Source organism: Delphinus delphis, chromosome 13 (genome assembly GCF_949987515.2).
Source record: "Delphinus delphis chromosome 13, mDelDel1.2, whole genome shotgun sequence".
Lineage (NCBI taxonomy): Eukaryota > Metazoa > Chordata > Mammalia > Artiodactyla > Delphinidae > Delphinus > Delphinus delphis.
The window spans coordinates 30,656,949-30,683,156 of NC_082695.1; the positions used below are offsets into that span (position 1 = coordinate 30,656,949).

At 43.3% G+C, this 26,208-nt stretch overlaps 1 protein-coding gene across 2 annotated transcripts in view; it reads right to left on the minus strand.

The window, feature by feature from the left end:
* The window catches only part of PTPRM (protein tyrosine phosphatase receptor type M), a 745,004-nt gene that overhangs the window by 210,774 nt on the left and 508,022 nt on the right, over positions 1-26,208 (minus strand). For both annotated transcript variants that reach the window (XM_060028688.2, XM_060028687.2), the window contains exon 14: positions 25,266-25,398. In XM_060028688.2, the coding sequence (XP_059884671.1) occupies positions 25,266-25,398 (133 nt within the window). The remainder of the gene's footprint in view (positions 1-25,265; positions 25,399-26,208) is intronic.

Consider the following 26,208-nt stretch of genomic DNA (forward strand, 5'->3'; position numbering starts at 1 on the left):
TGTTTTGCTCATCAGAGCAAAATCCTTCTTGAGTAACAACTGGGTATGTCTGGAGCTAATCTGCATGACCTTTCTCTCAGCCCTTCATGCCATGGTCATCCAGCCACTTAAAAGACATCACAAATGACCATCCTGTTGGTGACGATGTGCACTCTGGTTCCCTTTATGAACACAGACAGCTCTTTGGGGTGAAGCTGAATAGTTGCCAGCAATGTTCTATGATGGGAGTGCTGAATTCTAGACATTTTTTTTTTCACACAGTGAAAACTGGCATGATGAAAACCATGTTGTCTGTATTTATATTTGCAGGAATAATTATGGGAACTAAAAAAGTGGAAGGGACTTCAGAAGTCACCAGATCCAACTCCCAGCCTCCGGGCACATCACTCTGAAATCTCTGGAGATAGATGGTTATCCAGCCTATTTTTAGAGATTGCAGTGGCTAGAGATCACACAGCCTCCCTTGTTAGCTTGTTTCCAAAAAGAACTTCTAGATGATGTCTGACTGCACGCTTTCTCTCTATTATACTGCCATACAAAACGCAATTCATTAGTAGCTCAAAATACTGGATGGACTTGCCCTCAGGAAACTATTAACAATATAAGCTCATCAATTTTTAAATTTCCCAATTTGACCCTGGATGGACTAAACCTTGAATTTTTAATACTTAGTGAATATTGCTTCTGTTAATTAACATGCAAAGCCCTTACTCTTAAAAATGCTGCTTTCCCCTGTCTTAGTCCTAAGAATGCACGCTGGTGTTTTCATCTTCAGCTTCAAGGAAATGAGAAACAAAGGAAGAAAACATGTAGCAAGGAGGAGGTGTACAGCTCACAAATAAATCTTGCCATTTCCAGTGAGAGAATGTAAATCTCTGCCCGGGAAACAATCCTGATGCTCAAACATGGAATGTGTCAAAGTAGACATCTTTGCAATTCTAATTCTAAACAATGTGCAGCCAACAAAGTTACCTTGAAGATACCTATTTGACTTGGGGGCTCAGCCAGGCCACCTTGTTCAAGCCTACCTCCTTCTTAGGAGCTGAGTATAACCAGTCAGGGGCCACTGGCTTTCAACATTTGGCCTTGGTGAAGGTATTAAAACGTGAAGATCTTAAAACAGGAAAATTATATACTGTCTGATTAAATTCCCAGTTGCAAGTGCTGAAAGTTGGTAGGGAAAGTGGGTATTTATAGATTACTAGTGGGATGATACTATAAGATGGGCATATTAAAAACCAGCACCTTCTAAAAACAAACCCCCAATAAAAGCAAAGTAAATAAACGTTAAAGCTTTTGGAGCACAGGAATTTTTGGAGTCTTTTTTTTTTTTTTTGGCTAAAATGTCAAATATATCACTTTTACTCTAATTTCCTCATGGGGCAAATATTTATTAACTCTGGCGGTAGAAGTCTTTCCAGAGCACAAAACACCACGTCCTCATTTTAGAGTTCTGCAGGTCACTGAGAAGCCGAATAATAATATTATAAATTAATTTTTCTTGATGGTGGTATAACAAACATAAATAGCAGCAAATCCTTTTGCCCTATTTGCATGTGCTGAATTTTTCTTAATTACTCCACAGTCTAATTATGAAACTCGGTCTGGAGAAGAACTCACACGAGCCAGCTCTGCAGACAGCAGAAGACCCCTTATTCCAATTTGTGGATTTACTGCTTGGGAACCTGACAGGAAACCAGTTGAAACAGACTCTGTTTGTGGGAGCATTAACATGTAAGCAGTGTCAGAGCAGCACGTATGGTGCTGACTTGGCTATGCTAGTGGAAAGTGATATTGAGTTTACTAATTCAGATAAGGGCACACAGATCGCCTTTTCTCCAAAGCACGGGGACTGTCAGAGAAACAAATGCATGGCCCATGTTGCAATTAATTTGGTCCTTGTTCTTTTAAGGCTCTGCTTGTAGATTTAATGAAAGCTTTCATACACTGGGCATATTCAGGAAGTATGTGAGTTTAATGGCTCCTTTTGAATGAAAGCAGCAGTGGAAGTTATGATTCAGACAGTAACAGGCAATCCTCAGACAAAGATACTTTTTAAGAAGAGAAGATAGTCTCATTCTGACTCAGGCAGCAATGCAGTTTTTAATTTAATAAGAGACAGCAAACTGTACTTTCTCGGTAGGTATTTCCCCCTCTGCTTCCTGCTTTACCATCTCTGAGCTAAGTACTTTTCCACACTCCATCTGCATTATATTTCTTACCATTAGGTTGTTAACTTCTTTCATCAAATTAACAAGAGTACCTTTCCTATTCTTATGCTGTGAAACTCCCCGTCCCATCTGTCTTTGCTTTGATCTTTTAGTTTACTTCCAGAGTAAACTTACTTCGTTTGCTTTTGTAAGGGGACCAATACGCTTTGTTGGAAAGTAGACCCGACCTTGGCATGGGCGCTGACGTGAAATGAGCAGGCTAGGTGCTCTGTCAGAGCAAATGCCATGAAGTATTCTGAGCACAACAATTCTTGATAAGGACAGCACTTCACTCCCATAACACATGCTGCCACCTGTCTCTCCTTTCTCCTCCCTGAAAATTTCAACATAAGTGCCACCTCCTCCCTGAAGTTCTCCTGGTTCCTCCAGCTGAAAGCAAGTTTTCCCTCCGAACTGGCAGAGCCTTTACTTATACATTCCATGGTGTTTTATCATTTTCAACCCAGTGTTGTCTTTACGTCTGTGGCTCCTCTCTTTTTTTGTTTTTAATGTGGCTTCTCTTTCCTGCTAGGCTATCATGATCTTGAGGTCCTTGGGTTAGTCTGATGTGTGCTATCCCCATGACACCTGGCTTAGTGCCTTGAATAAGGGGGCACTCAGGTACTCACTGAATGAATCCATGTGTCTCTACCACTCCGAACCCCTGAACTGAGCACAATATTTCATTAAGAAGGATGAAATCTTGGGCTTTCCTGGTGGCGCAGTGGTTAAGAATCCACCTGCCAATGCAGGGGACACGGGTTCGAGCCCTGGTTGGGGAAGATCCCACATGCGGCGGAGCAACTAAGCCTGTGTGCCACAACTACTGAACCTGTGCTCTAGAGCCCACAAGCCACAGCTACTGAACCCGTGTGCCACAACTACTGAAGCCTGCACGCCTAGAGCCTGTGCTCCTCAACAACAGAAGCCACCGCAGTGAGAAGCCCAGGCACCGCAATGAAGAGTAGCCCCTGCTCACTGCAACTAGAGAAAGCCCGCGTGCAGCAATGAAGACTCAACGCAGCCACAAAAAAAAAAAAAAAAAGAATAAATTAAAAAAAATTAAAAAAAAGGATGAAATCTTAACTACCCCAGAAATTAAGACACAAGTACTTGAATTTGTGTGTATACATTCATGTGCACGCATACACACGGCTCTGTTTTATAGACATCACACTCAATTAATTATGGTGCCAGGTGAGTCCATCTGGGACCACACGAGACCAGCTGCCTTCATACTAAAAGGTGTTTGCTGTAGGATGGTCACACGGTACCAGCAGAATGAGGACCACAGAATTAGTTTTCCTTGAAATGTTCTTTCTTCTTCAGTGGGCTCTCGTGGGATTGAGCAGCTTGTTCTTGTGGTGTTTAAGTTAACCTTCTAGGGTTGAGAACCTTCCTCACATATGCAAGGAGTGTCAACAGCTGGTCCAAGCATCTAGGGCGGTGGCTTTAAACATCAGACAGCATCACTGTCTCACCTGGAAATTTGTTACACACATTCCTCCCTCCTCCCACTGTGCCTGGGGATGTGGCCCTGAAGTGTCCACTATCACATGCACCCCCGGTGACTTTGAGGCAGAGGGTCCTCGGACTAAACACTGAGGAACACAGTCATGTGTCTGGGAACAGCTCCAACCTGCCCAACACTGAACCCCCCAGTGCCCTGAAGACCAGCTACAACTGGCTATGAACTGCAGCAAGCCCAGGAGACAGGCTGGGATGGTGACCACCCTGCATGTGCTGTAGGGATGGAGTAATCCAGAAAGTGAGAAAGGGTCAAACTCAAAACGTTACATAGGAACAGTCAGGTTTATCTGCACCACTTGCCATCCATCATATAAATCTGGGGGACGTTGAGGGCAAATGTCTGAAATGTACCTGTCAATCCTTTGTTGCTTAATTCCTGGTTCCCCTTTTGGCCAATGGAGTGATGGGCGTGTGGCTGAGGCAACAGCAAGTCCTTATTATTCTACAGGGAGAGGCTGAGGGCAAAATCAGGGGCATGGGAGAACCCGAGGAACAAGTTTCAAACTTCGTTGGTAGCCATTGCCAATAAAAAATGCTACAGGAAACAGGTTGCCCTGTACATTTAAGTCTACAGATCTGCCGGACTGGAGTGAGCCTCACAGAAATGGACAAAGCAAATAAGTGGACTAGGGTTCTCTTAGAGGCTACTTGGGTATTAGTTTATCCCATTTATTTCTGTTGGCAAGATCAGAGCTGGTACTATTAGAATCAGACACCAGTAGTGCTAAGGAACCCTGAGGATTATCCGGCAGTTCTTTTTTTTTTTTAATTTTTTTTTAAAAAAATTATTTATTTTATTTATTTATTTTTGGCTGCTTTGGGTCTTCGTTACTGCACATGGGCTTTTTTTTTTTTTTTTTTTTTTTTTTTTGTGGTACGCGGGCCTCTCACTGCTGTAGCCTCTCCCGTTGCGGAGCACAGGCTCCAGACGCGCAGGCTCAGCGGCCAGGGCTCACGGGCCCAGCCGCTCCGCGGCATGTGGGATCCTCCCGGACCGGGGCACGAACCCATGTCCCCTGCATCGGCAGGCGGACTCTCAACCACTGTGCCACCAGGGAAGCCCCATGGGCTTTTTCTAGTTGCAGCGAGCTGGGCCTACTCTTCGTTGCGGTGCACGGCCTTCTCATCGTCATGGCTTCTCTTGTTGCGAAGCACGGGCTCTAGGCGCGCGGGCTTCAGTAGTTGTGGCTTGTGGGCTCTAGAGCGCAGGCTCAGTAGTTGTGGCGCATGGGCTTAGCTGCTCCATAGCATGTGGGATCTTCCTGGACCAGGGCTCGAACCCATGTCCCCTACATTGGCAGAAGGATTCTTAACCACTGCGCCACCAGGGAAGCCCCTATCTGGCAGTTCTTAAACTGACAAACAGGAGAGGCCAGGAAAGGTCCCAAGACTTGCCAAAGGTCACAGACGACTTCATGGCCCTGCTGGGGTCACGATCCAGGCCCCCAGACAGGGCCCGTTGCCTAGGCTTCCAAACCAGGATGCACTTAACCTTTTTCAGGAGAACTTTAGTGTTTTTACTCCACTAGCGTTCCCTTGAATGATCTGTAAGAAGTAACTGCTATATTATACTATCAAATGGGTACAAATAAATATGTACAGAGCAGGCACCGTGGTTTTTATGGGGAACCTGACAAGGGGAGGTGTCTTTTTTCATTTAGCTTCCCACCTCTTTTCTAGGATCAGCTGCTAAGGATTGGCCCAGGACCGAAGGAATCACATAAGCAACGTTTCCAACTATGTTGTCTACTTCTGTCTAACAGTAGTTGGAGAAAACTGATGACTTTCAGTTTCCCATTAAAAGCTAATCCAGGTTACATAGGGTATTTGATTATCTAGACAGACAATCTCTCCATGGACATGAAGCCTTGTGGACTTGATTATTCATTTTTAAACTCACAAATTTTCCTTTAATTGGCAAGTATATTTTCATGTTTAACCCAGACCTATGCCAGACCTTTCTCACTGCCTGTGGCCCTCTGCGAGTGCTCTTAGGTGCTGGTTAGGATGAGTCGTGCAGAATCAAGAAGGCTTTTTAAAATAAGACAACTAGAGATAAATTTTAAATGCCAACTTTAAAAATCTTAAGTAAAATATCCCGGGTGATGCTCAAAAAGTGTTTTACGTTGGAATGAGCGCTTACAGAGAAGAGGAAATATCTAACAACACCTGCCTGTCCTAAAGAGACAAACCAAAATTTGAACTCATGAGTTGAATAATTTTTTTTTTTTTTTGAGAAATGACCTCTTGTCCTGACCATGGTCATTAAAAAAAAAAAAAGAAGAAGGAAAGAAAGAAATAGTCCTAAAATGTTAGGGGAAGAGTCTAATTGTCAAGACTCTCAAAATGATGTGTAAGAATTTCATTCTGAAGAGACTGTTTTCTTGGCAAAAAATCTTTCAGTTCAGTCTTGCTGTCAATTACCTGATAATATTATTGAAAATGGGAATACAGCACAAGCATATCTGGGGGAATTATAAGGCCATGCAGACAACGAACATGCAGACAACGACGACACAGAAGAACCTCAGCCCCTTATTGCCTACCTCCAGATATGGACCATTTTTTCTGGGCAGTCAACAGGGTCCCAAGCTAGACACAGCGTCCTGTTCTAAATGAGCACAGGACAGAGATGCAAACACAGGACTTGAAACCTGCCATGTTTTCTCCTGCCGTGGTTCTCTCTCACCAAGGCCCCAGCCTGCTTCCCCTCACAGAGGTCCGAGCTGTTTACAAAGCAACATTTCCTCGTTTCCCACAATCCCGCATCCATGGCAGACCAGTGGCGTGTGGTCCAATATCTCATTAAATCCTCCTGAAAACTAACAGTTCAATCTGTTAGAAAACTACAGTCCCTAAGCAACATAAATTACGGGCCGCGGTGGTGACACCATGCGGCCCATTGGCCACAGAGACATCTACAGCTGCAGACTTCCTGCACATTCTGGATGCAAGAAGCGTAACCTTTACTATAAGCCTTCCTCAGAGAGTCAACACGGGAACTTAAAAGAAAAAAGTTTTTAGCAAGAAAAGTTTACTTAAGTCTACAATGCATGATTTTTGTGCTTTGCATTAATTATCCAGGTATTTAATTTTAACGTAGCATCTTTTCTTGGGAGTATGAGTTTCTTGCCACTCTTGTAGCCTGGGGATCTTCTGAGCCTCTCTTCCCCCTCAGCAAACAGACTGAAGAATATTCATAAGACATCCTGTCGGAAGGCCCTGCTCAATAGGAAATGTAGAGCTAATTTATTTTTGCTGCAGGACATCTGCAAATTATGCAACTCAGAAGTAAATAGGGATGAACGGTTTCATTCTGGACTCATTTTGACAATCGGTGGTCACTCCACACCACCTTTGAATGTACTTGTCACTTCACAAGCAGCAGAAGCCTAGACCTCTGTGTTGGCCACCAGGAGGGAGGGAAAGAAAAGACCTTCTGCTCCAGTGACTGTAATGTTGCCTGGACTGGTCCAGAGATTGATCCTTCAGGAATCTTCCTGTGTTTTGCTCCTTTAATGAGTTTCTCCTCCTAGCCAAGGCCATGAGTCTAAACTTTTATTTCTAATAACAAACAGAAAGGTAGGCAAATCTTTGAATATTACTTTTAAAGGCCCTAAATAAAGTAGCTATAGGCCTAAGACTGCCTATATATAATTTTGAGAGCTTTTTTTTTCTTGAGTGAATTTAATGCTAAATGTTTGTTGCATACAGAAAACAGTAAAATGAAGCTTTAATAACAACAAGTGCTCAGCTCATGTAAAAATTTACTGCTTGGTAGTTTGAAGGAGCAAAGACTGTGATGACTGTAATTGTGTAGCTGGCACGGTGATCAAACACATCCGGCCTGTTCCGGGCCGGGCACTTTGTCCCCACGTTTGGGGCCTGTCACAGTTTAAGACTTCTTGCTTAGTGGAGCTCACCTAGCTGCATTAGAAAAATACAGACGTTCTCAAATTAATCGCTTGGCCCTTGCATGGTCAGTGACACGTCCCGAAATCAGCTCGGCTGACATCACTCAGCTAAGCACCAGAAAAGTCGCGTTAAAGCGATCTGTGCAGAAGTTGCACATTGGGCTTCACAGCTGTGGGTCCCCTCCTCCGCCCCCCAACACCACCACCAAAGCATTTAGCTTATCTGGGCTTCGGTCTGTTTCATCTATAAAATGAGAGGTTAGGAAGAGATGAACTCCAAGGCTCCTTGCAGCTCTTGAAATTCTATGCATCATTTAGTTTGAACAATCTCGTGCATTAAACGCATTCCAAATGATAGAAGTGGAAAGTGAATCCTTGCATACTAAATCATGTTTTCAAATTACTTACACAGTTGTGTCAGGAATAAGTACTTACAGAAAACAAAAATGCACCCAGCATTAAAAGGAAAATCACATTTCAGGGAATTAGCATCCATTCAGCCTATATGAATATATACGCTTTGCAGAAAAAAAAAAAATTCGTAATCAGTCCCTGTGATTCCTCTAGACTGAATAAAAGTACACACATACACCACACTGAATTCCTGCCTTGGGCGAGATTCTTACCAATCCCATGAATTGGAAGACTCTCACGATGGCTATCAATGAGTGAGGTACGCTTTTTTTCTCCTTTGTCATTGAGAATGTTGTTTCTATGTCTAAAGCACTGCTATCTGGAAACGTTGCATGGAGGACGCTTTATGAAGTGTTCAGAGAATGCACTAAGCAGTGGGGAGGGGTAGTTTTAAAGAAATCCATTTAAATCTATGACTTTCCCTCTTCCCTCATGCCCTGGAAGAACAAACAAAAAGTTTTTGTCTCATTCATCTGATAAGCAATACTTGCCTTTGTCAACATGGTATTTTTGGAGGCGTGGCTTTGGGGGCGGCCATTGCTAACGTGTATCTGTCATACACTGCAACAGGCCTTTCTCAGCTAACTTTTCTGGGGGAAGGAAAAGAAAATAATGAACACAGAAAGGTAGCGGAGGATAGGACTCTTGACCATGGTCTTGCGTTTCTCACTGTGATGTGTCGTCGACCTTTATCCTTTTCAGTCTGCATTTTCCTTCCACACACTCACAATATTTCTTTAAGGAAGCTTGCTCTAAGGGTGTTGATAGGATGTTTATAGAGAAGTTTAATTCCAAAGTCAAACAGGAACGCGATGTGTTTTATTTAACTTCTTCCACTGAGTCCGGCAGGGCTAACTTGTGTGATACTAGATGAATCTGGATCACGGGTGAACAAAGGTTCCTGTTTACTACCTACCTATGGCGACAGGGTGTCTGTGCTATCGTGACGTTGGGCACACAACTGGAAGGTCCTACTGAGGGGAATTCCAAAGCAATGAAATTTGTTATTATGTAGATTTGCACTGGTTAAATCCTGTTCCATGCCAGTTAGTAAGAGGGGTGAACGGTCCATAAGTCAGCTTTGTTTCACAAAATTCAGCACTTTTCCCCTATGTAAACAATGTGTGATTACCCATTGTTTTATCTGACTCTTTTCTCTCCTCCATTAACACAAATAATTGGGTGCTGATTCTTATACAGGGAACTTGAGAAAATAGTTATTTTAAGAAAAGTGAATACGGAACTAACTTATTTTTCTCACTAATATAGAAGAAACAATCTGCAAATTACCAAATTTAGCAAATCTGTTAGCGAGAGGGAGGAAAAAAAATTAAAACCAAGAGTACCGCAGGCACTAACCGTAGCTTAAGCGTTTGTTTTTTCTAAGTTTAATTTAAGATATTTATGATGCTACTTCAAAGCATATTTTGTAAGAATTACAAAAGATGTTATAAAGACCTTGCCATAAGTCTCCTATGACTTCAGTTTGGCTATAAAGTGGTCTGGGGCTGCCAGGTTTAACGTGAAAACCAAACAGTTTGGCATCAAAATCAGATTAGACGTGATCAAAAATGAAAATATGTCCTGGTTAAATTCATTTAAAATATGTAATAGCTCTCAGGAAATACCTTTCAGATTAAAATTAATACTGTAAAATAATGTTGGAATAGATATAGACGTCAGTAAATGCTTTTAGCTGAGTGCTAGAAACATCCTCAGGGCTGTCCAGAGCTGGGAGGCTGGATGGCTCTCTGCCTAGCAGAAGAGAATACGAATGGGAACTACAACTGGGAATAAGAAAGCAAGCAAGCGCGGAAAGCTGGTATGAAAATCGTTTTAGAGCCCCGATGCCAGCCAAAATGGTAAGATGTTAAAGACTCACCATCCCATCTCCCTGCATCGTTGGAAGGTAATATTTGTCTCAGCATCTGATGCTACGCTATGTCAGCAGAGACCAAAATAAGAGCTGCTCTATCACATTCATCTTACCCAACTTTCCACACATCAGGACCACAGGCCACCCCTGCCTGTTTCTGAAGGGAGGATTCACAAGCCCACTTGGAGAGCCTGTACCTGGCTGGCTAAGGTTCACACCTCACGCTGCATGGCATTTCTTCACTCAGGACACTAGACTCCTTGCCTTTGAACTCCAGACGCCTCCACCAGCACCAGCCAGTGACTCGTCCTCAGGAGAGGCCTGGCAGTGCTGAAACGCAGGGCTGGACCCGGTTCCCCCATAGCCCGGCGGCCTTGCGGCTCCTCTGAGGATCTAACAAGTGAGGATATGAGAAACGAGAACACAGCTGGAGTGTCAAGGTCCAGTCTTTCCTGTGGGTTGGAAACAGGATCTAAACGATGGACTTCGGCATTGGAAAGGTGAGCCCAGCTGATGAGGGCGGTGCCGAGGAGTTGGGCCTGGCCCTCAGGGTGATGCACACACACGGCAACGACAGGCTTCGTGTGGACTCATGGGCCGAATACTGCGTGTGCCAGAAGTGGGGGCAGTGGCAGGATTCCCAAGCCAAGTATTCGCTGCATTTGGGTGACGGAGCTGCAGGACCAACGTGGAGTTTTACAGTGTGTGGACCGTGATGCTTGAACATTATTTAGGCATGAACGTGGCCATTTTTTGTGGCCTATTTCAGGCCCACTGAGATGCTCGGTTTGTCAAAGGCTTCAAAAAGAGCCTGAGTCACCCAGGTCCCCCCTCTGCTTCCTGAGTGTAAGCGGCAGAGCTGGGTTCCAGGGGCAGCTCCGAGCCTGTCCACCTGGCCCTGCAGGGCTCCTCTCTCACACGGGGCACAATTTTCTTCTCTCACCAAATGACTGGGATGAGAAATATGGGAATGCTGGTTACAATATAGGTCATGGGACTTTCCTGTGGCTTCTTTTCCACGGGTAGGTATTGTGTCCGTCTTTTTTCTATGTCTGTTTCATTTCAACTAAAGGGCCAGAACTGCTCAGAATGGAGCTCTGGAGACAGGTGGTGTGGCTTTACCTCTGCTTCTGTCGCTTACGGTTTGTGTGACTTTAAACAATTTACTTGTCTCTGTGTTGCTACAAGGCCTAACTGTGATAACACTCATAAAAACTTGTAATGGTGCCTAGTCTGAAGCAGATGCTGAATTTTTATTGGCTATCAACATCATCATCGCCATCACTATTAAATAAGTAACAACTAACACAGATGGAATGACTATTGAGAAAAGCCAACTCATGTTCACTTGTGGACGTTTAGTAATTCAGATTTCTCAAGGTAAATCTTGCTTGTATCCTTTTTTTTGTTTTTGCGGTACGTGGGCCTCTCACTGTTGTGGCCTCTCCCGTTGTGGAGCACAGGCTCCGGACGCGCAGTCTCAGCGGCCATGGCTCACGGGCCCAGCTGCTCCGCGGCACGTGGGATCTTCCTGGACTGGGGCACGAACCCGTGTCCCCTGCATCGGCAGGTGGACTCCCACCCACTGCGCCACCAGGGAAGCCCCTTGTATCCTTTTTTGGGTCATTATCATCTCACTGGGTCAATAAACTTGTTTGGAGGAAGGATGGGCCCTGTAAGAAGTCTCTTACAGATGACATACATAATATATACAAAAATGTGGTGCCTCAAGGTAGGGTAGTCACACAGAATTCCATTCTGGGGGTACCGTTGTCTTCACGTGACTCCAGTCACAAAAAGGAGGCTGCAGTTCAGGGACAGGGTTTTGCAGGAAGAGGAGCGCAAGAACAGGACTTGTTCCTTGCCTGGTCATGACTTGAAGCAGGTAGTCTGGAGTCAGCTACGCCTCTGTGAGGAGCCGGCAGGGGGCAGGGGGCCACGCGGTGGGAAGAGTGCCCAGGGGTCATGTTGGCAGGACCTGCTGTCTATTCACTCACTCAGCGATCCTGCCCTCAGAGGGCTTCCAATCAACTCAGAGACAGCAAGTCTGCTTAGAAACAGGAAACCAGAGACCGACTCAGGACCCACCCATGGAATGAGAGGAGCCCCAGCCCTACATTCTAGGCAGCAGGTACGGGATTTATTTTCTCTTTGTTTTCTGCTTTTTAATCAAAGCCGTAAGGCTGAAAGTGCACAAATTCTGAGGCCTGCACTAGGGAGTGATGTGGATTGGATCTGAAGTGCTGTGAGCTTCTAGAATGCTAGACACACTCATATTCTGTTTGTAGGTGATCTGTGCAGAGTCGCTGTTACTAGTAAAGAAAATAAAAAACTGACAGCTGTTGAGAGCCTCCGCCAGCACTACCCACATTCCACTCTCTGGTGGCTTAAAATAAGGCAGAGGGCACATTGTTTTCTTCACTTATGACTGAAATACCCTGTGCCTCCCCAGGAATCTGGGCACATGTGTTCCGGCTGGTTCCAGGTTGATGGCCGTCCTGCTTGGCTTTGGGGGGTATTAAGGTGACAATTCAGGAGGTGCTTTTCGGAGGCAATTTGGCTTCCTTGCTTTCACCGTTGTCAGTAACGATGCAGGATACTCCGGGCTGCGTGCTCTGAATGTGGCTGGATGTCTTTCTGGAGCTTTCCTAACCCCAGGTAAACACGCACAATTGCATCAGTTTTCTCCTGCTGTGAGCTCGGCAAAGCAACCCTCCCAGCAGCCCAGGCCTGAGAGTTCAAAAGGCAGACGCTCCCTCATACACCCGGCCCCCCCGTACCAAGGCTGGCCTAATGCTCCGGGGCTGACTGCTGGTTAGAATGGTGAGGGCAGTACTTCAAAACCTGTCTAAACGTCCTTTGTCTACCAATATTAAACCATTAAAAAAATTGTAGTGAAATCTACATAACACAGAATTTACTAACAACCATTTTTAAGTGTAGAGCTCAGTGGCATTAAGGATGATGAAATACAATGTATATTTTAAGGCAAGACAAGAAAAAAATTAAACATAAGATTCTCTCTCTGTGTTTGTTTGTGCCTTCTCCCTCCCTAATGTGCCATGTACATCTCTCATACACATTAATCAGAGCTCCTCAAAGATGGGAAGACCTGCTCAACAGTAAATACCAATTTTTTTTTCTTTCTTCTCACGGTAGCAAGTGTAACTTAAAAGCATTGTGTGCTTTCCCATCTCCGCAGGGCGTCATGGCGACTTGCTGCTCGCTTTGCCCGTGCCTACCTGGACTACGTATCCTTGGTGAACTTTATGTAATATATCAGGATGTCTCAAAAACGTATATGACTGCGCCTTTGACTTCTAACAGGTGGAACAGCTCTCAGCTTTCTGAGAATCTGCTTCCCAGGTTATAATCCTCAGTTTGGCTCGAATAAAATTCCCTTTTTTTCTTCTTAACTTGATAGTTAATTAAGTTTTCATCAACAAGTACATTCACATTGTGGGCAACCGTCACTACCATCCATTTCTAGAACTTTTTCATCTTCCTAAACTGAAACACTGGCACCCATTACACACTATCCTCATTCTTTCCTCTCCCCAGTTCCTGCTCACCATTAGTTTACTTGTGTATCTATGAATTTGATGACCCTAGGTACCTCACAGAGGTAGAATCACATAATACTTGTGATTTTCTGTCTGGCTTAGTTCACTTGGCATAATGGCCTCAAGGTTTATCCATGCTGTAGCAGGTGCCAGACGGTCCTTCCTTTTTTAAGGCCGAATACTATTCCATTGTATGGACGCACCAGATTTTGTTTGTCCATTCATCTGTTGATGGACATTTGGATTGTTTCCACCTTTTGGTTACTGTGAATAATGCTGCTATGAACGAGGGTGTATAAACATCTGTTCGAGTCCCTGCTTTCAATTCTTTGTGGTATACACGTAGAAACATTTTTGTCAATAAAAACAGGAAGGCTGCATCTCTGGGTCCCGGTTCAGTATGCTGCTCCTTTCATGCATATTTAAAAAGGGATTGCATGTGGCCAGAGAAATAAATTTCACAAGCTGTGTTTTGCCAAATCACGAAATTAACTTGGGAGAGACTTGTGGGCTAATCCATTCTCTTCCAGGGAGTCCCTCAAGCTATCATAATCAACAATAATTTAGAATCCAAAAATCTACTTTAATTTGTCTTTCTATAACCAACTCAGTTTCTCTCGTAGCTTATGGATCTCTCATTATGGTTATTTCCTTTTCCTTAGCTTAACAAGATTTGTTATTTGTTCAGAGCTCCAGCTTAATTGTTGTAGGTTCTTCACATACTATCATCAAAATTAGCAGTGTCACAGTGAAAGGGAAATGATTGCCGAGTGCCCTAAGTTTAAACTAAAAAACGCTGAGGCTAATGCACTAGTCAGGAGAGTAATTAAAAGATATTTTAAGAATCCAAAATTTTATAAGTCATAGAACACATGGTATTAAAATAATTGTTGGGGATGCCCTCTGATGCTCTGTGTTAGGAAAAGGACCTGAACATCAGTGAAGAGTGTTGTGCTGTACGTCATCAGGTCTATAATTTTGACCTTTGAAACTGTGAACTTGTTAACAAAGCTCATTAATCAACCACATTCTTCCTAGAGTCGGTTTCTCTGTTCATATAGTGAATCATCATTCTAACTCTGCGACTTACAACTTCAGTTAAATTTTGTTGTCATTGTTGTTCTTTCTATCAGTGTAGATCATCAAAGTAAAAATGTATGCAGAATGGGAATGAACCATTTATTTCTGTTGCTTTCCTTCGTTAAAATACTGTCAGCAGCTCTGTGCTTGGAAGGCTTCCCTGGACACTTATCACTACCAACCTGGGTATCAGCCGTGGATGGCAGGGGCTCAGGATGGGGTGACAGACAGAGCCTGGACCTCACGCTGACACAATGATGGGCATGTCACCACGTGAGAGGCGTTCAATAAACCAGACTTGATCTAGAGTTATGCAAGGTTTACAGAATCAGGCTGGCACCCCAAAGTTCCAGGTTAAAAAAATAGCCATTTTAGAACTTAGGGAGGAGTTTCTGGGTGAGTCAGAGGCTGTTTGGAGATCCAAATGGATGGGCCATTTAAGTCCAGGCACCAGCACAGCAATTAGGGCAGTAGGAAATTAAATTGCTCTGGGAGTGAAGGCCGTAGAGCTCAGGCATTGAGGAATTTCCTGCCAGGGAATGCAAGTGGGTGTTCCTGGCCCCAGAGTGAGTGTGGCACAGCCGTGGAGTGGCTCTGAGGCTCCTGGGGGCTCCTTGGAAAGTGCTAGATGCCCGCTGAGCAGACCCAGATGACAGCCACCGAGTGAAGAATTTCAGTTAATGCTATGTCCCACTTTGTTCCCACCATCTTAATGTATTTCTGGGATTTTCCTCCTTCCCTTTTAGTAAAGGGAAGAACCATTCCTAGAAGAATTTCAGTTAATGCTATGTCCCACTTTGTTCCCACCGTCTTAATGTATTTCTGGGATTTTCCTCCTTCCCTTTTAGTAAAGGGAAGAACCATTCCTAGAAGAATTTCAATTAATGCTATGTCCCACTTTGTTCCCATCGTCTTAATGTATTTCTGGGATTTTCCTCCTTCCCTTTTAGTAAAGGGAAGAACCATTCCTAGAAGAATTTCAGTTAATGCTATGTCCCACTTTGTTCCCACCGTCTTAATGTATTTCTGGGATTTTCCTCCTTCCCTTTTAGTAAAGGTAAGAACCATTCCTAGGAATTATGCAGCAATTTGCTTTGCAGAGCAGCCAATTCTTCCACAACTGACTTCTGACTCCAAACCCACAACCCAGGCTTTTAGATAAATCAGGGAAAAGGATGAAGGACATTTTGATAGCTCCGGATAACTCCACACTTACATTAAGCTGTTCAGGAAATGACTTTTTCCTGATTTTGTTTCTATTAATGTTTTCCTTCTGACAGAAGGCCAGTGAGCCAATGTTTACCATAAATTCTCATCAAGCACACTTGGAGGAACAATGCTGTGCAAGGATGCAGTGGGAGCGCTATTAGCAGCTGAAGGGCTGGAGATGAGAAGACCCACGTGAATTACCAAGACGTAAGTCTGAGCATTTCCATTGTGAACCCACTGAAATGAAGACCTGAAAAACTGGATATTTTAATTTATTTAGGGCAGATGCTCATTGTATAGAGAAAACATCATCCTGAGGCTCTTATTCTTTTTTTGAATATAATAATTTCTATCTCGATTGATGTTGCTTGTGAAAAATATGCAAGGCAGTACACTATTATAAAAAATGTTTCAAAGGTGGTTTGGAAATAAGTGATAATTTAAGTAAATGATAGATATGAGCCCATTTTTCTTTTAATTAAGCCAGATCTGAATTTAAATATATTCCTATTCATTTAAATGATTTTAATATATCAAATAAAAAACTTAAATAATTGTTATTCAGACCTTTAAAAATCATACTATTCAAAAGAGGGAATCTGTCCACCAGAAAATCTACAGTACAGAAAAATTAATAAAGCATCTTATATTATAAAACTTATAAATCCCTAATAATAAGAAGCCACAGCGATTCAAAGTCCAGGGCAGTACTGAAGGGCTTGCATGAAAGGAGTGCTTTTTGCCTTTAAATACTAAATATACTCCATGTCTACTAGGCGCAAAGACTGTGCTGGGGTGTCAGAGATAATTCGAAAGGATCACATCACAGCCTGTAACATGTTAGAATCTAACAGAAGAGGCAGATGGTACCCGGATAATTCAGGAGGCTGAATGCATGGAAGGTGCAGCCTGAGCGCTGTGATGAGGTGAGTCAGGGAAGAAACACATCCCAGGTCCACCCTGGAATTCTGCTATTGGGTTACTGGTGCTCCAAGTCATCTCAGGAACATAATTAACTTTAGAAAGCTGTGTTCATGCCTGCGTGTGCAGGAGAGAGAAAATCGGCCATTCGTAGATAGGATAACCTGCGCTACATTTTTGCCAATTTTTGGTTTTGTGTTGTTTTTACAAACAAATAGAAGGATGTTTGATTTAATAAATGAGTCAATTTTTACTTGTTGCTGTAAAACCCATAAAAATAGCTTTACTTTAGTTCCACCACAGCAGGGCCAAGAGGAAAACAGTATATGTGAAAATAAGAACAAAAACTCCTTCCAGTGAAGCATTATGCCCTTTGAAAGGCACAGTCTGTGAGGACACTGGGCAAAAACATGCCTTTCCCATTAGTCAATATATTATTTAACACGGCATCACATCTTACAATGCTGAGCTATGCCAAAAAGAAAAGAAAAGAAAAGAAAAGAAAATAGCATTCCTCTACTAACACAGTAGCTCCTCTTTCTCTACTTTGAAAATTAATTTTATGTAACTTTCTATAAATGAACCTAAGTTAAAGATTCCAGATATAACTCCTTTCCCTGTTAAAAAGAAATTTAGATTTATGTTAGAAGAAGAAGGACCATGAATTTTGCCCAAAGAAGTCAGGTTAGATATTGGCCTACTTTTTTTTTTTTTTTAACATATATATATTTTCTATAGTCTAAGTATTTTTCATTACTGTTTTACTCATTAATACAAAACTAGAAAGAGTGAGAATGTTAAGTTTGAATTCTCGGATTCACTGACCAAGACGACAGGTTTAAACAATCATCCTACGTAAAACATCCTCGGTTTTCATGCTCTGGGTGTTTCCTACCCTACAAACTAGAACGTGAGGTCATGTCAACGTGAATGAGACAGACACCCTCTACAACCTGAAGAGCCTGCCTGGGACAGAGCTGGGGACATCAGCACAGCATCTCGGGACAGCAACCACGGAGAACCATCAATCTCAGTGGTAGATATGTAACCCCCTCTGAGCCCCTTATAGGTACCGTTAGACTTGAACTTCAGAGGGATGATACAGTGAAAGAACATGTTTTAATAAGCTGTGCTAACGGATACAGGATACAAACGAGCTGTACTGGAAAGTTACAGGTCATTCCAATAGGAATCAGTAGGACAGCTGTGCCCTGAGATGGCTGGAGAGAGCCCAGCTCAGTGTGTGCAGGCTCAGGTCTGGTCACATGGCAAGAGGGTCCACACCTCTTGAGAGGTGCTAGAGCAGGCTTGGGGAGTCCCTATAGATGCAGGATGCTCTTAAGGACCTGGGAAAGACTGATGCTGTCCTCTGTTCTGACCCGGGAGGCAGACCACGGCCCCAGCCCGGGTCTGGGTCTGACAGGTTCGGGTACCCAAAGAATCTGCACTGAGTGCCAAGGTCATGCTTACTCAGATGAACTTGGGGCTTAGCGGGAAGTCTGCGAGGGAAGTGGTATTGGTGCCCCAGCACTTGGCTTCCTTCTGTGTAGGGAGTAAAACCCTCAGATGGAGCTGGGGCCTCTGCACAAGGAATACCGCTGGGCCAGTTTGGCCCAAGAGCGTTTCCTTCGTGCTTTTAGCTCTAGCATCTCTACCCAGGCCTGGCTTCAGGCTGCGGGGACTGTGAGCTGTCCTCCTCCCGGCGGCTGTGCTCCCAGCCACCTTCACAACTAAGACCCATGCTCTCCACGTGGACTCCGCAAGGAGAGTCGGACCCCCTCCAAAGGAGGATCAGCTCCTGGTCCCACCTGGCCTCTGAGGGTGGAAACAAAGCCTTTAAGGTGGGCAATGGACCTGAGACTAGCCTCAGCTACAGCTCCCAGGCAAAGCAGCATAGCATGCGTACTGATAGTTAATATTCACTGGGGCCAGCAGTGTAATGGTCGTCACTCATTTCCTTCTCCTAACACTCATGGGAAAGTCCTATTATGATGCCTTCGGGGCATTTTACTGGGGAAGCTGGGGGACAGAAAGCCAGCCACGTGCCAGGGTCACACAGCTCAGCAGAGCCCGTGTCAGCCTCTGTCTCCAGGGGCCGCTGCCCACTCCACAGCCCCCTGAATCTAGGGTTTGTCTCTGAGGAGGGAGGAGAGAAGCTCGCTTGCTGAAGGCTTAACCATAAAACTCAACAAAGTTCTCTCACTCGCTAAACCAGACGAGGACACAGCATCCTCGCCGCTGCGAATTATCAGAAGTAAACCACCGGCTCCAAGCATGCCATGGAACACATGTACTCGAAAGGATTGACGAAACGCGTCTGTAAAGGAGGAGGAGGAAAAAGCTTTCTTTTAGCTATTCTCCAATGATAGCTCAAAAAGGAGATTAAAACAGGCTGGCAGTCTGAAATATCTGTAGACTTCCAGCAAGGGTAAACAGCAACAAGCCGACGACTATTTGGTGTTTCCAGCTACTGGTTAGCAAGAGCAGCTGAGGCTTACAGAGTGAGAGGCACCTCTGAGCTTTACTGCTGTGACCAGTGGGGTGGTAACGCTCAGACACTCCTGGATTGACCCCAGGCTCTGCCGCGTATACCCACGGGACCTTGAACAGCTTTCTGAACTTCTGGGCTATCATTTATCAAGTACCAGCTATGTCCATACTTGATTTTCATACTTCCCCCGCACACATTATCATCATCATCATTATCGTCACGTTTCACATTTGCAGACTGAGTTCAGAGAGGTTAAGTGACTTCCCTAAATCTATGCTGCCACCAGGTAGGAGCTGGGGTGTGAACACACAGGTCTGTGAGATTCTAAAGCCTGTTGGCTGCCCTTATCATTCTCTGACCCCCTCCTCCTATAAACTAAAAAAACTGGTGCCTATGTTCCCCACCTTCCTTTTAAAATCTTCTTTATAAAGAGGGCCCAGAGAGCCCCGAATAGAACATAGTTAAATAAACCATTAGATTGAGTCCAGAAATAGTCAGAATATGGGAGCTATTAGAGTAACCATATGAAGTCCAGGTTAGAAGAGCCCTTAAAAAGGTCAATTTAATTTACCGCTGAACAAGGAGCCCACTCAGTTATCACCTAGGAAACTGAAGGACACTAGCTGATTGATTGATTAGGAGGGCATTTCTGGACCTATTTGTGAACACACGTATCCTGTTTCACATATGCCAAAAGCATGTGCTCGAGGAGAAAAGTCTCAGCTACTGAGTATTATTTACACAGCTACATATCAAGTACACATATTCTAAATAACCAAAAAGACATGTCTAGAGGTGACTTTCTCAATGCACTTTCAGAAAATGTGATTTTGAAATAGGACTTCGAATAAAGCATCCAGACTTAAGGCATTTTTCACATGTAACTCACACTTAACTGCAGTGGAAAAAATTTTCCCATGTCAAGTGTCAACAGCTCTAGTGGGGGAACTATAGTTAATGTCGACTTACCTGCACTCACATGCTGTAGGCGTCTCTTTGAAAAGAGGGCTTTCATCAGACTTTTTCCCTTATCTTTTCTGTTTCATGTTTCCAGATACTCTTCCTATGTTATTGAACTTTTTTATCTTGGTAGTTCCAGTATTTTTAAAATATAACAGAAAGGTGCTAAATGTTTAATGATATGGGCTGCTTTTGCAAAATGTACATCTGTTAAAATGCTTTATGGGAAGGAAATAGAGGTATGGTGCTGGAGGATGAAAGTGGTCACATTTACCTATAACAGGTGTTCATGAAGTAGAGTAACTAACATTTGCTATTTTCAGCAAGAATGTGTATCTCTTTAATGATTTCCATTTAGTCACAACTTCTGTAATTTCTATTTACCACAATGACCGAGACAGAAGTATTACTGTAATTGATATAAATGTTCTCAAATTTCTAAAAGATCTATAGCAATTTTAGAAACAATAGTAAATATAATTAATCAGGGTAAAATAGATGGTGCTGGTATACTAAATTCTGTCAAACATGTTATTGAGATAAATTATTCCTTACGAAAAATGTTGAAAATGCAGGCATTTTCATTTATACAAATAAATTTAATTATACAGGGATGAAAATGATAAAAACTAAGTATCTGCTTCTCAACTTATTTTATATTAATTTTGAGAGTGTGTTGTCATGTGACTCTGCATGAAACTTATTTCATAGCTATTCATCTCAACACCCTTTCTTAACATTTGCTGCGTCAAAACACTGCACCCTCAGAAGAACACATACTTCTGGGAAGGGGAAAGTAATAAGAAATTGCTTTCTTAAAGAATAAGATAAAAATACACGGAAAGGTTTTGTAAAAGGTTTTAAGGAAAAGCAGGTTTTGTATTGTATTAGTCTAGGCAAGGCTTGAATGTATTAATATTCACAAACAGGTAACAACTAGTCTAATTTGTGATAGGTTTGTAAAACATTATAGCCAAATAAGACTGAAGGTCATCTCAGTTTTCAGTCATTATGGCCTAGGTGTGAAAGGATTCCATGAGTTAGTATGAGTTGAACAGATTTTACAGGTTCTATTCCAGCAACTAATTTTTAGAGAAGGCTGAGCCTTCAGACACCCACATGATCTTAGTTAAGCTAATAACTGGCAATGTCTCCCAGTGAAATTTGCTCTCCCTCCTCCAAAGAGCTCAGGCCCACGTGGCCTGGCATGCTGACCCACCCAGACGGTCACTACCGACTTTTCCCCAGCAAGACAGACTTCCAATTGTACTTCCAGAAGTACTGATGCATTTGCTTCACCCACACTTTCTCTTGGGCCCAGGATGTCCTTATGACCAATGGCATGTGCTCGCATTGGCGACCCAGAGTCTGGCCCGGGTAGGAGTGGGCCTGCAAGTTTGATTAGCACAGGCTCGAACAAGCAAACACGACTAGCACTACACTGAAAGCCAGCTCTTTCCCGCCCACCCTCCTTCTCTCATTACATCTCCCCACTACTCGCCTTTTAACTGAGTGCCTCCTGTGTGACAATGGGAAACGCGTGGCTAAAAGATGAACCCCTCACCGGCCAACACACGAAGACCTGAATCTGCTGCACAAAGCAAGCTTTGGAGAAGCAACTGTGTATGTTTACAGCGTGAGATAGAGTAAGGAGCCCCCACTGCACTTGCAGGACAGCAACTGCATAGTCGTGTCACCATTGGCTGCCGCGTAACAGAAAACCGGAGAGTTTGGGGGGGACTTCAGAGATCGGGGAGTGCAATTTGCTCAACTTAAAGATGAAGGAACTAAGGCCCAGAGAAAGTCAGAATCACAAAATTAGTTAAAACACAGGTCTAGGAATTCCAAATCTAAACTCCCTGTTGCTAACCAAACACTGTAGCTTGTTATGTATCAGTAACTCTCCAGCCACTTATTCATGATTACTATCATATTTTAACGGTTCTGTTTAAAAATACAACTTTTAAAATTTAGACTCAAATTTTGGGAGAAAACCCTGAACAATTAGAAGTTTTTGGAATTTCTATTAAATAGGACAGTTTGGACCACATGACTGTTCAGGTCAAAATCTTATACGTTTTGTACTTAGAGGCATAGTATATTGGAAAATTTGCCTTACGAGGGAGCATATTCTATATTTCAGAAAAAGCAAATACACAAGTGGCACATGCTGTGAAAATAACCCTTTAAGGTTATTATCTAGTAAATAATCATGTAAATTTGATATGAGTTATTGGAATTTAGTCTAAAGTTGTATCAAGGCCATATGTTACCATGGGCAGTTTCTTCAAATGCATAATTTATAACACAACCTCCATGACTGCCTGAGAGTCCAAGGTGGAATAATGAATTAATCCTGCAGAAACAGACCCTTGGAGGATGAATTAATATTTAGCTAAGGTCACGAGGGCAACTGGATTTGTAGTTTCAGGCTATTCCTCACAGAGAACTTGCCAGATGACACAAAAATCCAACACATTCCCACAGCTAAAAATCAACTCTCCAAAATGTTTAGTTTGAATATCCAGGCGTACAAGGGCCTAGTGCTACTTAGAATTTATACTGGACCATATTAAAAAAAAAAAAGTACCGGGCTTCCCTGGTGGCGCAGTGGTTGAGAATCTGCCTGCTAATGCAGGGGACATGGGTTCGAGCCCTGGTCTGGGAGGATCCCACATGCCGCGGAGCAACTAGGCCCGTGAGCCACAACTACTGAGCCTGCGCGTCTGGAGCCTGTGCTCCGCAACAAGAGAGGCCACGATAGTGAGAGGCCCGCGCACCGCAATGAAGAGAGGCCCACTGCTTGCCACAACTGGAGAAAGCCCTCGCACAGAAACGAAGACCCAACACAGCAAAAATAAATAAATAAAATTAAAAAAAAAAAAAAGTACCAACCACTGGTACTACAGCTAAGTTTTCTACATAAACACCAAGGTGGGGAGAGAAAAAGCACATCCAGGAAAAAGTGTATGAGAGATGACGGAGAAGAAGGAAGAAAAAAGACAGAGATGTGAAGGGAGAAAGAAATAAAGAGACTGACAGCTAGAGAAGCAGAGAAGGGTAAAGAAAGGAAAGCTAGAGAGATGAGAAATGAAAAAGGAGGAGGAAGCTCCCAGCTATAAGATAAACAAGTCCTGGGGATGGGATGTACAGCTCAGGGACTACAGTTAATATCACTATACTAGTAACACTATATATACACCACACTATAGCACTGTATATTTGAAAGTTGCTAAGAGAGTAGATCGTGAAAGTTCTCAACACAAGAAAAAAGATTTTAAAAATGGAGAGAAATTAAACGATGTGTGAGCAAAGAGAAAGGAAGAGAGGATGGATGACAAGTGGGGAGGAGTAGCTGAAATGATGGGGACCCATTAGTCACATATGAGCTGGGACAGAGCAGCTGGTTGTCCTAAGGCGTAACTAGACCAGTTACCAGAAAACGAAGGAAGAAGCAAGGAAAGATGTATGTGTATGTATACACATTTGGATATTAACTCCCCCCGTAAATGTTGCTGTGACCCAAGGGTTGACCTTCATCCCTGACCTCCTTCTGACTCAACAGTAGCTCTAAGTGCCCTCGTCCCAGCCCCAGCTTCAGCCGGCCATATGTGGATGGATGACTCTGACTGTGGAAAGTACTCTTCCTGGCCCACACCAGCATATCTGACTGCTCAGTGGTCATGTCTACTCCACGTTACAGGAAGAGTGAACTTAAAAAAGTGCAGAGCTGAGCTCCCCGTCTTCACGCCCCACATGTCCCACCTCCTACACATTCCACATCTGGGGAGTGACGATACCCCCACGAACTGCCACGGCAGCAAGGAGGTTCTTTCTATTTTGCGTCATCTCCCTCAGATCGGCCTGCAAACGGCTACTACAACGTAGCTCCTTATGTTTCTGAAGTTGCTGGTCTTCCTGACTCCAGCCTTCTTCTCTCCTTGCTGGCCTCAACCCTAACATCAGAGTGATCTTTCTGCGAGCAAAAGCACGTCACATTACTACCTGCTTAAATGCCACCAGTGGATTTTACGACCAGGTCCAGCGCCTTAGATGACCAGACAAGACGTCCAAGACCTGGTTTTGCCGACCCCTCTGTCCTCACCTCCTATCCTCCGTAACCTTACTCACACTCTATCATTTTTAAAAATCTTTTCTTTAACTTGAAGTCTAGTTGATGTACAATGCTGTGTTAGTTTCAGGTGTACAGCACAGTGATTCGATTATACATGTATACACATATTCTTTCTCATATTCTTTTCCATTATGGTTTATCACAGGATATTGAATATAGTTCCCTGTGCTACACATAGGACCCTGTTGTTTATAATTGTTTTTAAACTACATAAAAAAGGGACAATCTGTCTTTTCACTTCTTGCTGTCTATATTTTATGTTGATCATTTCTATATAAACTGAACATTGTATTATTAAGCAAGTTTTCACTCATTTCCACAAGACAAAAGACACTGCCTATTTTTCACGTATTAGAGGTGAAGATTGCTTATTATAGCCATATCTGTTTTTCTCCTCCTCTGACCACCCCTGGCCAAACAGGGCAACCTTGTAACATCCAACATGCGACCATTCTTGCCCTTATGTGTCCATGCCCTGCGTTGCTGTCCAGCTGCTTTCTGAGAGTCCCCTTCTCACGGGATATGAACATGGTGCCCGCACATAACATGGGCCCAGTAAATTCTGTCACCGCCATAATCTTCAATATAATGAGAAGGAAAAGTCTTTTTTCTCATATCCTCAAGACCTAGTCTGTTGCTAGTAAATACTAAACATTTCCTGGTGAATAAATGATTTTACTCATTCTGCCAAGTTTTATGTACCAACCAACTTGTGGGAAGACACATGATCCTTATGTTGACCCGGCATGAGAAACTGCATATTTACACAAAATCACAGCCATGTACCCTAAATTTTGTCCCATAACCTTGAATGCTTTATGATGCAAAATAGGAACAACCAGAGCCACAGATGTATCTTGGTCATCAAAGCCAAATGAGTAACTGAGTATTTTCACACACAAGAAGCCTCTTGGCAAACAGCGGGCCAAGAAGCATATGGGTGGCAACGGCCGGGAGCTCACCTTTTCTTCATGACCAACACGACTCCAAGAAATATAATCACGAACAGCAAGATGCCAGCAATGACTCCTGCGATCTTGACTGTGTGGTCTGTTTGTTTCTCGGGTTCTGGGACTGGTTTTGGAGTGGCAGCTCCTGAAGGGGAGAGGAAACGAGAAAGAAGACACGGTGGGTAAGGGAGAATAAAAATGTTAGCTTTTTAAAATTTTGCTGCATTTAACAGAGTCATAGGACTTATCAGAGTTAGCAGACAGACGAGCTTTGATTTTTTTTCAACGGCTTTCACAGGCGCTGAAAGGAATGTAATTGTTCGCATTGTTCTTCCCTATTTCACTAAACCCCAACACAAGTTGGAAAGCACACCCACGACTGACCCTTTTATAAGAGACTCTTCTCAAACACAGTTTTTAAAATATTTTTATTATCTCTATGGGCTCCCTGATCTTTCTGCCTTTTAGAAACTTGCTACCAACACAATAGACATCCTCAGCCCTTATCCAAAGTTAATTTGCTGGAACATTTCCCCCAATTATTTTTCATAAATGAAGCAGTAATTCCATAACAATATTAGCCCAAACACCTGGAGAAGAGAGATAAGCTCACTTACTGTGCATTTTACCAGCAATTGTTTTTTTAACACAATAGAGATTTTTCTCCCCCTTGCCTTTGAAAATCTAAATCTAGGTCACATCTGGTAGGCAAAAGAGTCCTTCTAAGCAATTTATTCACAAAGTGGGAAGCGGACGATGATCACACTACTGGCACCCACATTTCGTATCTGTTTAAATGAGATAACCAGGGCCTTCCAGTGGCCACTGTCTTAGCTCTCCTGCTTTCCCAGTTTCAAAACACTATCTGTCCTGTTTACAGTATAATGTGATGGAATGTCAAGTCTGTGTCTGATGAAATATCCATTTCCTCTGCTAAATGAGTTCAGGATGAAAA